A 15,890-nucleotide genomic window follows, 5' to 3' on the forward strand; every position below is an offset into this window, starting at 1 on the left:
ATTGAAGCTAAGTCGCCATCTTTTTTTTTTATTTTGCCCACTGACTGATGGTGTCAGCCACTTCTTCCATTCAACTGTGGAGATGTCCAGCGTTCATATTTCCCGTAAAGAGCGCCATGTCATCGGCATAGGGGGTGACGTGTACTCTGTCCATCTGAGGCATATCAGAGGTGTATAGAATATACACTATGGGGCCAAGTATGGATCCTTGGGGAACTCCAACTTTGAAATGGTGCTGCATGGATGGGTCTTCAGTCCTAATGTAGAAGCTTCTGTCAGCGAGGTAAGACTTCAGTAAATGGATATGCGGCAGGGGTATGCTGAGGTCCAGGAGCTTCTATAGGAGTCCTTTATGCTATACAGAGTAAAAAGCCCACGAAACATCCAGGAACACAGCGCCAAAATACTCCCAATGTTCGATGGGATCAAGGGCTTCTTCCATGAAGCGAATTAGTTGCTATATTGTCGCGTGATCTGGGCAAAAGCTACATTGCTTGTATGACAGGAAATGTTCTTCCTGGATATGTCACGGGAGGCATCAGAGATAGAATCGTTCAAACACTTTGCTGGCGACCGGCAGCAAACTGATCGACCTGTAACTCCCAAGCAGATGTGAGACCTTCCCAGGCTTCAGGATAGGGATGACTCAGCGTGTTTTCAGTCCTGTGGGTAGTGCCTAATATGGAGGATTGCATTAAGGCGCCAGGTTAGGTGTTCAGTACCTGCCTGCGACATTCTTCGAAGCATTTCATTGGTAAGATGATCAGGGCCTCCAGCCTTACGTTGATCGAGCCAGCGAAGTCGTTCTGAGACTTCGGCAACGTCCTCTTATTCAATTTGTTCGTCACCCACAGGGGCATTGAGTAACACCAGGAGACATTGTTCAACCAGGTGAGCGTGGTCTGGGTCCATAGGGTAGCTAATGGTTTGAAAACTGCACTCGAAGACGTTAGCAGTGGCGTTTACTTTGTCTGAAGGTCTACTGACGATGTGGCGATCGACCTGCAGTGGCTTTATTTTCTGTCGCTAACGTAGGAAGAGCTGGGTGGCTTTCCAGGCAGTACTGTTATCGACTCACTGAGTGGCTAGTCGGTTGGACTATTCCTGATGGTGGTGGATGGCAACTGCGACCTTAATCTCCCTCCTCATTCCGCTGGAGCCCACTTTTTTGCTGCGTTTCGCGTCAGTTGCCATTCGCGAAACAGGCGGATTTTGGCCGTTGTCGCTTCCAAGAGATGTGGTGGTAGCTGTTGGGATCTGTCAGCTGGTTCAGATCGCAGCCACAGTGTGCCCCGGCGCACTCCCTGTAAAGCACAATCCTCCTGTAAAGCACGATCCTGTAGAAATTGGACACAGCCATCAACGCCGGCGTCATCAGTTGCAGGCGCATTGCAGAGGCTGTCCTCGAACAACTCTTGGTAATGGGTCCAGTTGGTGTCCGTGGTCGGGATTCCTCTTCTTGTCAAAAATTACTAGGATGTGGTCCACTGATAACACATTGCGAGTGCTGGCTGAGATAACATAGGCACCCTCTTGACCACAGCGATGTCAAGCACGTCTGGACATTCACTGTTGTTGAGAAAGTTGGTGGGATCATGGGGGCCGAGGACAATAGCAAGCCACCATTGGGTTGCTTGTAAAAGTTTTCTCCCTTGTTGGCTTGTGACACAGAAATGCCACTCAGCATACTTGGCGTTAAAGTCGCTTCAAGCAAAGACGTTCCCTGGTAATACTAACAGCGTCTTGACATCCTCCAGGAACAACAGTCAGCTGGGCTGGCAGTAAACTGCATGTGATGTTTCAACGGTGACAGCTGTGTCCTCCAGTGTGTGCAGTGGCGGGAACTGAACTTGATGGTGCACCAGTGATGCTCGGATATACGCAGCTGTATCACCACCATGGGTGGGCCTGTCAGTCCAATAACACACATAATTTGCAGCACGAACATGAACTCCAGGCTTGAGGAATGTCTCAGATACCAGACAAACATTGATGGCCTCATTCCTTAGCAGCTATCGAAATTCACTATCTTGGGTGCGGATGCCCTGGTCATTCCACACACATACAATGACACATCGTCGATTACAGATCCGGTGGAAAACGCCTGAATGGATGCAGTGACAGTGGCGATGAGTTGCTGGGGTATTTCCTTGAGAAGCTCCCAAAGTTCCTGGAGAAGGCGCTTCATTTCATCCAGACTTGTAGCATCTCCTGTGAGGGTGCAGGAGCAGCTTGTGGGTGTTGAGCCGGGGTAGCCATCATGTTGGCCTGACATCCCTGTAGGGTGTGGTCATAGTGTTACTGGTCGTGGTCGTAACCCTGATGCTGTTCTGGCGGACGTGCTAGAACCCATGGTCAGCGGTCCTTCTTTGCAGTGGTGGAGACAGGCACTGCTGCAGGTTGGGGCTCTGGAGTGGAACCAGAGGTAGCAGCAGCAGCATAACTGCCTCCAGATCTGACTGGTGCAGGTCCCTTGACAGCGCCATGCCCTTGGCCATGGCTCCTTGCCGCTGCCTATTGGGAACCGTGACATCCGCAGTAAGAAGTGACATGTTACCCACCACATCTGGTGCATTTGGGTGGTACATCCATCTTCTTCCAAGTGCAGTCGCAACTTGCATATTCCCCAGCACACTTAACACAGCGTGTGGATAGTGTGCAGAACCTGGCAACATGTCCAACAGCTTGGCAGTTGTAGCATTGAGGTGTGGGGCCGAATGGGACTGCCAACAAAGCAAGCTCCGCCCGAGGACGATTTGTCGCACCCTTCGCCGTACTGAGATCCTCACGCTTTGACATCACAACTCGGAATGTTACGTGTCCGTGCGTGCAACTGCACCATTTTTTTTTCTTTATTGTTTTTTAACACCTTACATAAGGTGGGCTGGAAGCAGCACACTATGCTGCTCTTCAGCCACAAGTTTTACAAAGGAAAAACAATGGAGACACAAAATATACAGAACAAAGTGGGGGGCAAAAAACAGTAGACACAGAAACAGAATAACACGGAGCCGTTCACACGCGAAGACACCTAAAGAAGCTGTTGGCACTGCACACGGACACTGATGATGGAGACGACACGTGAACAATGGAGCGTGGGTGGCGAAAAACACTATGGCACAAACACAACGGCACACACACTAAAACGATGGTGATGATCTCTGGCACGCGAATGGCCACTTAACGTGTACGAGTCCGGGGACCTGCCAAGAGGGTAAGAAGGTGGTGGGGGAGGGAGGGGGGAGAGCAAAGATGCCAATGGCAGAGGATATGGTGGGAGGAATGAAGGTATGGGGGTAGGGAAAGCCCAGGGGAGGAGGGCGAGAAAGGGAGGAGGGAGGGAAGGGGGAGAGAAAGGAGAGAGGGTGCCCATAGGAACAAATACAGGAAGAGGGAGGGAGTATTAAAGTTGGTAGGAGGGGTAGATGGAGTGGAGGACATCATCAGGGAGGGGGAGCTGGCGGAAGCCACCTTGGGAGAGGGTATGGAGAGTGGAGAGGTGGAGAGCAGGTGGGACGGGGAAATACAGGCGCGGCAGCGGACGGCGGCGGGAGAGGATGGGAGAGACAAGCGGGTGAGGATGGTTGGTTGGTTGTTTGGGCAAGGAGACCAGACTGCGTGGTCATTGGTCTCATCAGTTTAGGGAAGGATGTGGAAGGAAGTCGGCCGTGCCCTTTCAGAGGAACCATCCCAGCATTTGCCTGGAGTGATTTAGGGAAATCACGGAAAACCTAAATCAGGATGGCCGGACGCGGGATTGAACCGTCGTCCTCCCGAAAGCGAGTCCAGTGTCTAACCACTGCGCCACCTCGCTCGGTGCGGGTGAGGAGGATCGAGTTTACGGCCGATGTAGAGGATCCGTATCCGTTCGAGGAAATGGAGGAGGTGGGGGAACGGAATAAGGTCGTACAGGATCCGCGTCGGGGAGGGGAGACGGATGCAATAAGCGTGCAACTGCACCAGACACTTGTTTTATGTAGGCGTTGCCGACCGCAGCGCCGCAACCTGGCTGTTTAAATATCTCTGTATTTGGATATGCATGCCTATACCAGCTTCTTTGGCTCTTCAGGTAAAACAAAACAGTGCATTCCACTGCTGCAGCAATTTTAAAACATGCCAAATAAATAAGATTATTTTGGCACGAATTGACCATTTAATGTGACTGGTTTACATAAATAACGTGACGGAATTCACTAATTATTATTGAAATCAAATGCGTAATAGTACAAATAAACAGTATTATTTTAGAAAACGGAGAAATAGTCCCACCTGTCCGTCCTGTGCTCCAGTTTCTCACTTACAAAGATTGAAAATACGAAGTACGTCTTCCTTCGATAAGCGAATCTGGATTAAATTCGGAATCAGCGTCGTCTCACTTTTTTCTCCTTCCTCAATCTCGGGAACATTTTAGACAAAATCTCGTCATTGCTGTCTGCAGCTGCGTCTGTCACTATCATTGCCGTCCTGAAAACTTGTTCTCCAGTTAAGCTCTCTAACTGGCCCAAAATCGCCGGTTAAGTTATCCTAAGTTTGTTTTTAGGTTAGGTGTTCATCCAGGTTCGCACAACGCGTTTCTATCGCTATTCCGTGAATAGAGCTACTAATCGGAGATTGTACAATCGGACCTCAGAAAATTTATATTGTTCTTAGAATCTCCTTCAGAGAATGTTCCCTTTTTTATTCATACGACCCAGTATTTCAACTGAGAAACTAACAACAATGAAGTTTATTTATAGCAAAAGCAAACCTCATAATGTATCGTCTCGTGGTAAGATGCTAACACAGTCTTACATGTTGTGTTAGACTGCAATGTTAAGAAGTGAACCAACATTTCGAAACATCAATATTTATTTGCTAGCGAAAATATACACATAGAAATACATCAAACAATATATTTACCAGATCCATTATGTTTTTTTTAATTAGGTAACTAATAACATCATAAAAATTGTATTTTTTCCTTCATTAGAGCCACCGTCAAAACTTTCTTCCTGAGAAATCTGTACATGACGTGATGTGACCGTGACGATCCGTTGATAGCCTATGTGAATGCCGAAATTTGAAATGCACTGTGGAATGTTCCGTGACGGCCAGTGTGAATTGGCCTATATACAACAACTAGAGCAATCTCATTCCATACACAGCCGCCTGCCAACGGGGGTGGCCATGTTTCATACCTTAGTTGTTTTATATCTTTAATAATTTGGGTGTTTTATTCAGCAATTCCTCAAATTTATAACTTACATCAAGAAGGAGACGATGGACGTATAAAATAGAAATAACAGGGAAATCAATTACTCCTAAACTCCTTGGTTAGTGCTTGGCGTTGACACGTTGAGGACACATCTCTGCTATTGACGAGTACAAACTTCGTAGGCTAAGGGCTTTGTGGTATAAACGTGGTATTTGAATCTGCGTTGACGTGTAAGCGGCAAAATAAAGAATACGTATGGAAATACTGTGCCGTAAATGTGGCAATGAGTGTGAAACTCTCAATCGAAGATGAACGTAATAAGGGCTCAATTCAGGGAAACGCAAACCGGACTGACACGGGAACAGAAATCAAAGTTTTATGTTTTGACATTAGCTCATTGAGTCAAATTCGGCAGGTTGTGATATGCTCCGTAGGAGTTTTTGGATTTTATTTGCTGTATGGTTACCTGCAGGTACTACATTAATTTAGCAACTATACTCAAAACTTAAGAAAGCAACACTTCCTTGTATTGTCTAATCCGTGGATACTTCAAAACAAGAAAATTGTCAAGACTGAATACGTCACCTAGATATAAGCACCGATTTCCCTATCAATCAAGAATTTAGTAAAAGTGGAAAAATGTGTATAATTTTCCCTGTTTTGTTTTGCGTCCTGACTGTTTATTGATGTCAAATTTACATGCAGTTGATTTTAGAGCAAAATGGTTCTATCTTTAGGCATGTTTAAAGGCTCATTCAAAATCCTCAAACAAATGTATGTATTACAATGAATGCCCTCTCCCTATAAATGAAAACCTGAAGAGCCATCAATTAATCATGCCCATGGACTTTGATTGTTATATGACAAACAGTTTTTTTTAAATTTGGTTTATCATTTCCAAATTTTTGTCATGTAAACTTGAAAGAAAACTACAAATAAAGCTCGTTGGAAACAGGAAAAAGAGAGAAATAAATAAATATTGTTCTGTCAGTTCTTTATTAGCTGATGTGTCTACCACCTTCTGTCACCATTGAAGCTAAGAGAATTTATACTTGCAGACTTTATTGTTCAGAATACATTGATCACTAATAGGTGTTGTTTAGTTCAAGGTTTCTATATGTATTACTCAGCATTCCAATAATTGCACTAGCTGGAGATTATTTTATTTACAGGAGTTAATATTTACCCTTGATGGCTTTAAGCCTTATGGATGGTATCTAACCTTGGTACAATTTGCTTACTATACTGTTTTTGGATTTGTGGAAACATCTGTAAAAAATGTGACTAGAAAGTGAGTACATTGTTAATTACACAATTATTTAATTAAGGTATTGAAAAGTATTAAAATTCTCATCAGTATAAACTAATGCTTTGAAAAATTATTTTAGTTTGTTCTTGGTAGCTCGATAAAAATTGAAATAAAACTGATCATATCCTTACTAGTGTTTGTTCACCTCGTCCTCAAGAATTATAAGGTAATTTATTTGCAGAATACCAATCAAAACATACTTGCTCCTGGCTATGTTGACGTTGGGCACAATGGGCTTCTCCAATTCATCTCTTGGCTACCTTAACTATCCAACCCAGGTTATTTTCAAATGCTGTAAACTGATACCAGTTTTGATTGGCAGCATACTGATTCAGCACAAGCGTTATGGTTTACTAGATTTTGCTGCGGCTGGCTGTATGTGCTTGGGTCTGACACTGTTCACTCTTGCAGACAGTCAGGTCTCTCCTAAATTTAGTGTTCTAGGTGAGTGTGAGAGACGTTTATTGCCATCATTAGTGTAATTCCATTAATTTAGATTGGTAAATGTTATTTTATTCACTGTAGTTGGTATTATAAATACTATTAAAGTTGAGGAATATTTTGATGCACATGGAATTGAAGTGTTTAGTATCTCTTGTGTACCTTTCCGTAAGGTCTTGTTAAGGATAGATTTGGCTTGTTATCTCAACTGCTGTAGGAAGAACATTGAATGGATGAAGAATGTAAGCTGTAGCTAACCTGCTTAGAAGTCCTAAATATAAGTTGATAGAATAGTAAAAGAAGAAAAGAAAACTTCTGCTGCTAGGTAGCAGTAACAGGATTTCACAACACCACAAACCAACAAAATCCTACAAAAAACTAGGTATCAGAAATTTCACTTGACTTATACGAGGGCAGTTCAATAAGTAATGCAACACGTTTTTTTTTTTTTTCTGAAACAGGGGTTGTTTTATTCAGCATTGAAATACACCAGGTTATTCCCAAATCTTTTAGCTACACAACACTATTTTTCAACGTAATCTCCATTCAATGCTACGGCCTTACGCCACCTTGAAATGAGGGCCTGTATGCCTGCACGGTACCATTCCACTGGTCGATGTCGGAGCCAACGTCGTACTACATCAATAACTTCTTCATCATCCGCGTAATGCCTCCCACGGATTGCGTCCTTCATTGGGCCAAACATATGGAAATCCGACGGTGCGAGATCGGGGCTGTAGGGTGCATGAGGAAGAACAGTCCACTGAAGCTTTGTGAGCTCCTCTCGGGTGCGAAGACTTGTGTGAGGTCTTGCGTTGTCATGAAGAAGGAGAAGTTCGTTCAGATTTTTGTGCCTACGAACACGCTGAAGTCGTTTCTTCAATTTCTGAAGAGTAGCACAATACACTTCAGAGTTGATCGTTTGACCATGGGGAAGGACATCGAACAGAATAACCCCTTCAGCGTCCCAGAAGACTAACCATGACTTTACCGGCTGAGGGTATGGCTTTAAACTTTTTCTTGGTAGGGGAGTGGGTGTGGCGCCACTCCATTGATTGCCGTTTTGTTTCAGGTTCAAAGTGATGAACCCATGTTTCATCGCCTGTAACAATCTTTGACAAGAAATTGTCACCCTCAGCCACATGACGAGCAAGCAATTCCGCACAGATGGTTCTCCTTTGCTCTTTATGGTGTTCGGTTAGACAACGAGGGACCCAGCAGGAACAAACCTTTGAATATCCCAACTGGTGAACAATTGTGACAGCACTACCAACAGAGATGTCAAGTTGAGCACTGAGTTGTTTGATGGTGATCCGTCGATCATCTCGAACGTGTGTGTTCGCACGCTCCGCCATTGCAGGAGTCGCAGCTGTGCACGGCCGGCCCGCACGCGGGAGATCAGACAGTCTTGCTTGACCTTGCGGCGATGATGACACACGCTTTGCCCAACGACTCACCGTGCTTTTGTCCACTGCCAGATCACCGTAGACATTCTACAAGCGCCTATGAATATCTGAGATGCCCTGGTTTTCCGCCAAAAGAAACTCGATCACTGCCCGTTGTTTGCAACGCACATCCGTTACAGACGCCATTTTAACAGCTCCGTACTGCGCTGCCACCTGTCGGAAGTCAGTGAAACTATACGAGACGAAGCGGGAATGTTTGAAAATATTCCACAAGAAATTTCCGGTTTTTTCAACCAAAATTGGCCGAGAAAAAAAAGTGTTGCATTACTTATTGAAATGCCCTCGTACATTTCAAACATAGTCCACAACACCACAAACACACACATAACTCCAAAACCAGGTACCAGAAATTTCATTTGACCTATATAAGTGAACCATATTCCATGTTACCAACAAACCACAACTAACTAGTGTCAAAACCTAATCAGGCCAAAATAACAACACACTCCACAGTATGCAGAACGATTAACTATAAAATAAGAGCTTCAAGTATTAACCCAAACCACAGAATGATAAACTACTCCAATATAAATTTACACACACACACACACACACAAAGTGAAATTTCTGATATTTGCCCCTCCTCCCTGTACCCCCCCCCCCCCCCCCCCCCCCCCCCCCCCAGCTATATTTGTTACTGTGGATTTGTTAATTGCTGAGGTTTTTATTTGGTTTCTTTTTGTGTTTCTATTTGTTTTTGTATGCCTTCATTGTTAGGATTGTCATATATATTTAGTTCGTTCTCACCTGAACACCCCCCGTCCCCCCGTGATTCATGCACTTTTCCTGTCAGTTTCATGTTATTTTTGATATTAAATATTTTTTGTGTTTGTGTCTGTCTGCATGTGTAATGGGCAACATCATGGTTGCCATATTGTATAAGGTTCAGGTAGTGGTATCTGTCACTTTTTGGCATCATGGGGCAGAGCCGACATATGGTACAGCAATTTTCAGTAATTCCATGTAGTACAGCAACTACAGAAAAAATTGGGCTCATAGTACAAGGTTTCAAGTTGTGTGAAAACCAAATGCCAGTCACAATCAAGGCAACAGAAAGCTTGAGACAAATGATCATGATGGTCTTGAACTACACAGCTGACTCCCTATTTAATATTAACAACAAACCACCACAGCTGTATTGATACATATTCCTTATATCACCAATGGTTTTGTTTGAAAGAATGCTATCAGGTTAGCAATAGTCTTCATAAGAATAATTGGTTGATTTCCTATGAAAACTGTTGATAACCTTTAGCCGGCCGGAGTGACCGAGCGGTTCTAGGCGCTACAGTCTGGAGATGCGCGACCGCTACAGTCACGGGTTCGAATCCTGCCTCGGGCATGGATGTGTGAGATATCCTTATGTTAGTTAGGTTTAAGTAGTTCTAAGTTCTAGGGGACTTATGACCTCAGAAGTTAAGTCCCATAGTGCTCAGAGCCATTTGAACCATTTTTTGATAACCTTGAAATGTTCTAGGTCTTACATTTGACAGGAGACTTAGCTGGTCTCCACATGTGTCTTATTTGGCTGCCCGTTGTACCCGTTCTCTAAATGTCCTCCGTGTTCTCAGTGGTATGGCGTGGGAAGTGGATCGAACCGTCCTACTTCGCCTATATCGGTCGATCGTCCGCTCAAAGCTGGATTATGGGTGCTTCGTATACTCCTCTGCACGGCCGTCCATCTTACGCCGCCTCAACTCCATACAACATCGAGGTTTACGTCTTGCGATCGGAGCATTTTATACTAGTCCCGTCGAGAGTCTTCATGCTGAAGCCGGTGAATTGCCACTGCCCTACTGGCGCGATATACTGCTTTGTCGGTATGCCTGTCGGCTACTGTCAATGCCCGACCACCCGTCTTATCGTTCCTTTTTTGATGACTCTCTCGATCGTCAATACTGGTTGTATGTTTCTGCCCTGCTACCCCCTGGAGTTCGCTTTCATCGCCTCCTTCAACACCTTGATTTTTCACTCCCTGCAACCTTTCGAGTGGGCGAGAGCCACATGCCACCTTGGCTCCAGGCTCAGGTTCACGTTCACCTTGACCTCAGCTCGCTCCCAAAGGAGATTACCCCCGGTTCGGTATACCGCTCCCGTTTTGTCGAACTTCGTTCGAAGTTCATTAATATGACCTTCATTTATACAGATGGCTCTAAGACCAATGACGGGATCGGTTGTTCTTTTATTGTCGGGGCACAAAGTTTCAAATACCAGCTCCATGGCCATTGTTCGGTCTTCACAGCTGAGCTCTTTGCCCTCTACCAGGCTGTTCTTTACATCTGCCGCCACAGACATTCTGCTTATGTCATCTGCTCCGATTCCCTGAGCGCCATCCAGAGCCTCAGTGATCCGTATCCGGTTCACCCTTTCGTGCACCGGATCCAACGCTCTCTTCAGCAGCTGGTGGTCGACGGTTCTCTGGTTAGCTTTATGTGGGTTCCTGGCCATGTCGGTATCCCTGGGAATGAAGCTGCAGATGCCGCGGCCAAGGCTGCGGTCCTCCAGCCTCGGACAGCTTCCTGTTGTGTCCCTTCATCAGATTGTAGCAGGGTCATTTGTGGGCGCATTTTATCGCTGTGGCATGCCGATTGGGCTGCACTTACGGACAACAAGCTTCGGGACTTGAAACCTCTTCCCGTGGCTAGGACGTCCTCCTCACGCCCCTCTCGGCGGGAGGAGGTAGTTTTGGCCTGGTTACGAATTGGACACTGCCGGTTCAGCCATCGCCATCTGCTGACGGCTGCGCTGGCGCCGTTCTGCCCATGTGGGCAATTGCTGACGGTCCGCCACATTTTAACGTCCTGTCCGGATTTTACTACACTGCGTCTTGATCTTGGCCTGCCATGTACTCTCGATGCCATTTTAGCGGATGACCCAGGACCAGCTGCTCGCGTTCTTCATTTTATCAAATTGACCAACCTGTCTAAGGACATTTGATTATGCTGTTTTTTTAATCCTATGCCTGTCGATCTTTTATCGTGTTTTCCCTTTGAGTTGCTGTTTTAAACTTGTGCCTCGCGGTGCATTCCTAACGTAGTCTGGGCGCTAATGACCGTTGAAGTTGTGCGCCCTAAAACGGAACATCCTATCATGAGAACTCTGCCACCAACCTTGTGGCCTGCATGGGACCACATTGCAGCGAATGCATTTCTATTCATGGTGATGACACACCGTATTAAGAACGATGTCACATGTTATGTAATGTCCAGGGACTTCAGTGTAATTGTTGTTTCAGATTAAAGTCTCATTTCTGTTTGACTCGAGTATCTCTTTCAGTTGCCTTATGTACTATACTGTAGCAGTTCTTTCTATGTATGGTCCAAGTTTCATCGAGGTATGTTACTTGGCAGTGCAGCGAAAGTTACTTTTGTCTCTAAGTTTTGCAAATCAATGTACTTCCCGACAGATGCCTATTGTTAACATGGCTGATGTGGCAAAAATGCACAGTTCACAAAGCTGCCGCCTACACAGCTTACAGGTGATGAGATGTTAAGAGATGCTTATCCAAACATCTTAACAGCCTTGAGGATATTTATGACAATATCAGTGACTGCAACACCTTGTGAGTGCAGTTTCAGTAAATTAAAGATGGCGAAAAACTGCTTAAGGTCAATGAAGTGTGAAATCAGACTGCTAAATTTAGTTACCTTGTCAGTAGAATACAAAACAGCTGCTAAACTTCACTTAAATGGCATAATTAAAACATCAAGGGAATGCAAAGAAAAACTGTAATGAAAATACAATTCCTGGATATTTTCTCAACTCTTAATAATAGCCTTTTTCATTTATTTCTAATTAAAAATTTTTGCGTTATTCGTAATTTATGAAGAGCAGATAAAATGTGTTCTATGGTGTACACTATACTGAAACCAGTGATATTATAGACTTTTGATACCTGTTTTTGAGGAGGGGGGGGGGGGGGGGGGGAGTTTACACATTTTATGCTCAGCTTTCTACAACAATACATTTAGTTTGTTGTATGCAATATTTTTCATAAATATAATTCATCTAAGCAATATTATTCAGTAATGCTTCATTTTTATTAACCGTAGTATAAAAAATTATAATTTTTTAAAATTTGTATAGAGAAACATGCAGAAAGGGAAAGGGGGTGAGGGGCTAGAGACTGGGAGGGATGGGGACCCAACTTCCACTATTCTGACACGAGCAGATCATCATCATGGTCCTGCTCTGGTGGACCCTGTTCAGACCTTGTGGCACCCCATGTTATGTTTCCCTATTCTGTGTTAGTTTCATGCATGTGACAAATTCCATCAGTGAGCCCCTCTGTTTTCTGTTATAAAAGTAAGACTCCATCAGTGCAAGAGGGACAGCCATTAATGTCATAATGCTTCAGACTGCCCAACAGGATTTTGTGATCCAGCCAAGGCAAGGACACAAAATATCACCAACAGGATAATTTTATTCATTTAGCTCTGTCAGCACTTCATCTATGAGGTCTTGCATTGCTTTTTCTGTGGAGAGTTCTTTATGAAAGCTGAACTGATGGACAGTTATCAAGGGGTGGAAAGAGTGAAATAGGTGTCCGATTAGTGGTAATATGTTGATCGGAGGGTAGCCCTCGCAAGTCGGCACAAGTATTTTATATTCAACTAAAAACACCATTATAGCCAGCAGAATTACTACTTTCAAATGGCCTGATGGGTTTTCTAACCACAGTGGGGTTGTAGTTTTGAAACCAGTGCCATCGCTGGTGCTTGCAGTGTCTGCACGAGTAAATGTAATGTATCTGTTTTTGGTTGTTTGCAAATGGATGAATTTTCTTGGGCAGCATGCCACATGTTCCTGTCCTTTGTCAGTCTCTTCATCTCAGAGTAGAACTTGCACCTAACATTCTCAGCTATTTGTTGGACATATTCTAATCTTTGTCTTTCCCTACAGTTTTTATTGACTGCAGCCCCCTTGAAGTACCATGGAAGTTATTCCTTGATGTCTCAGCACGTATCCTATCATCTTGTTCCTTCTTCTTGTCAATATTTTCGACACATTCCTCTCTTCACAGATGCTGCAGAGAAGCTACTCATTTTATGTCTTATCATTCTACCTAATTTTCAACATCCTTCTATAGCACCACATCTCATATGCTTCAAACTCTCATCTTTCCCAGTTTTTCCACTATCTATGATTCACTTCCATACAGTGCTGTGTTCTAATCGTACATTCTCAGAAATTTTGTACTCATGTCAATATTTGATCTAAATGATTTCCTTAGCGAGGAATACATTCTTTGCCTGTGCTAGTTTGCCTTTTATGCCTTCCTCACTTTGTCAGTCATGTGTTTCTTTGCTCCCAACATAACGGACTTTGTTTTGTTTGCCATCCACAGCTTTGATGTTAATTTTATCACCAATCTCATTTCTGCTGTTCCTCAGTACTTTCATTTTTCTTCAGTTTAATCTCATTCTGCAGTGTGTGCCCATTAGGCTCTTTGTTCCATTGAACAGGTTTTACAATTCTTCCTTATTTCGCTGAGAATAACAATGTCATCAGCGAATTTTAGCACTGACATCCTTCCACCCTTAACTTTGATCCCACACCTGAACCTTTCTTTTGTTTCCGTTATTGCTTCTACAATGTGAACAGTAGACTGTGCCCCTGTCTTACATGCTCTTTAATGAAAGCACTTCATTTTTGGTCTTCCATTCTTTTCCATAGGCCAACAATTCAGATGAACATGTCTTGATTTTTCTTACGTGTTGCTTCCATTATCAGTTGCAATTTCAGAACAGCCTCTCTGGTGCCTTTAACTGTCTGATAGCCAAACCAATTGTTTCATCAATTTTCTTTTATATTCCTCTGTATTTTATTCTTGTAAGCAACTTTGATGCATGTTGAATCCTGCCTAGTTGTCAAATATAGGGTGTCTAGGAAACCTGCTTTCTCAAATTGCTAGACAAACAATTCAAACAAATCATATTAATGAGTTTTATTATGAAATGAACAATGACAATACTTAACATTGAGAACGATATAGATGTGTCGCAAGCAGAGGACGAGAGACAAAATAATCAAGCTTCTTCAGTATATACAATTTCTAAGTCACTGGTCTTGAAGTGCCTAATCTTGATGCTGTTGTAGAAGCAGGCCACGGCCAGTCGGGAGCAGCACTTATGTTCTCTTCACATAGAGGCTGCTGCTGTTGCATTGTTGCCCTGGAGAGAGGTCGGTCATTGTGCAATTGGCTGACGTCTTCTTCACAGCCCTCTCTGCTCTGCCATTCCCGACTAGTGTGCTGGTGCTCATCTTTATGCCATAACATGATGGTATCTCTAGTTTCACAAATTCCGCAAACCAGCTTGAGTAGTCATTAGGCTGCCATTTGCCCCATTGAGCTAGAAATTTCAGTGGACTCTTACCTAGGTCTTTTGCCTTATTTGATCACAAGTCTTCCAAAACTCTGAGTCAAATACTGGATCCCCTTTGTGTTCCCTACCAGCTCCTTTTTCTTTTATCATGTCACGAGACAGTTTCTCCCCCTTTATCTTCTGTCTCCTCTGCACTTCAGAGCAGAATTCATTTCACACTTTTCATTTTTCTAAAGGTTGTTCTGACTTTTCTGTCTGCTGAGCCAGTCCTTCCAACAACCGTTTCCTTTTGATTTCCCTGCGGCTCCTAAGTAACGTGTGTTGCAATATTCCTGTCTTTTGCTGAAAATTTTAGTACTTCCTTCTTTTGTTGATCAGTTGAGGTATTTCTTCTGTTAACCAAGGTTACCTTCCTTGTATTATATTTGTCTGCCCAACTTCTGTTATTGTGAATTTTAGAGATGTCCATTCCTCTTTAAGTAAGCTGTATCGTGGTGTTCATTACTTCAGTATGTACAGGCTTAGAGAACTTCAAATGCACATTGTCATTCCTCAGTACTTACGGATTTCATTTATCTACATAGTGAATCTTTCTGACAATTCATTTAAACTTCAGCCTACTCTTCATCATTTCTAAATTGTGATATGAATAAGCATCTGCTCCTCAGCATGCCTGACAATCCTATATCTGATCTGTCTGATCATGATGCATTACAGCTGGAATTTTCATGTGACTCCAGACATTTTCCCAGTATACACACTCCTGTTGTGATTTTGAACAAAACATTCAGTATTATTACCTGAAATTTATTCCAGAACTCAGTATTTCTCCTCTCCAAGTCATATTACCATGCCCATATTCTCCCATATTTCTGTCTTCCATTCCTTTCCCTACTGCAGTGTTCCAGTCATCCATGATATTAGTTTCTCATCTCCCTTTATATATTGAATTATACATTCAACATCCTCATACTTGTGTTTCTCTATTTCTTCATCTTCTGCTTGTGATGTTTACATGTATATCTGAACTGTTGTTGGTTTGCTATCAGTAATAATGAGAATAATGCTGGTACTGAACTGCTCACAGAAACTGATTATTTGTGTCTTACTTTCTAGTTCATAACAAATCCTACTCCCATTGTACCAGTTTCTGT

The 15,890-nt window shown here is 43.5% G+C and overlaps 1 protein-coding gene across 1 annotated transcript in view; it reads left to right on the plus strand.

Moving 5' to 3' along the window:
* The first annotated feature begins 5,367 nt into the window (after nucleotides 1–5,367).
* Nucleotides 5,368–15,890, plus strand: part of LOC124788253 (adenosine 3'-phospho 5'-phosphosulfate transporter 2) — a 35,100-nt gene continuing 24,577 nt past the window's right edge. Inside the window, exons 1-3 of the mRNA XM_047255450.1 lie at nucleotides 5,368–5,666; nucleotides 6,367–6,485; nucleotides 6,685–6,947. Of these exons, the coding sequence (XP_047111406.1) occupies nucleotides 5,478–5,666; nucleotides 6,367–6,485; nucleotides 6,685–6,947 (571 nt within the window). The 5' untranslated portion in view covers nucleotides 5,368–5,477. The remainder of the gene's footprint in view (nucleotides 5,667–6,366; nucleotides 6,486–6,684; nucleotides 6,948–15,890) is intronic.

Source organism: Schistocerca piceifrons, chromosome 3 (genome assembly GCF_021461385.2).
Source record: "Schistocerca piceifrons isolate TAMUIC-IGC-003096 chromosome 3, iqSchPice1.1, whole genome shotgun sequence".
Taxonomy (NCBI): Eukaryota; Metazoa; Arthropoda; class Insecta; order Orthoptera; family Acrididae; genus Schistocerca; species Schistocerca piceifrons.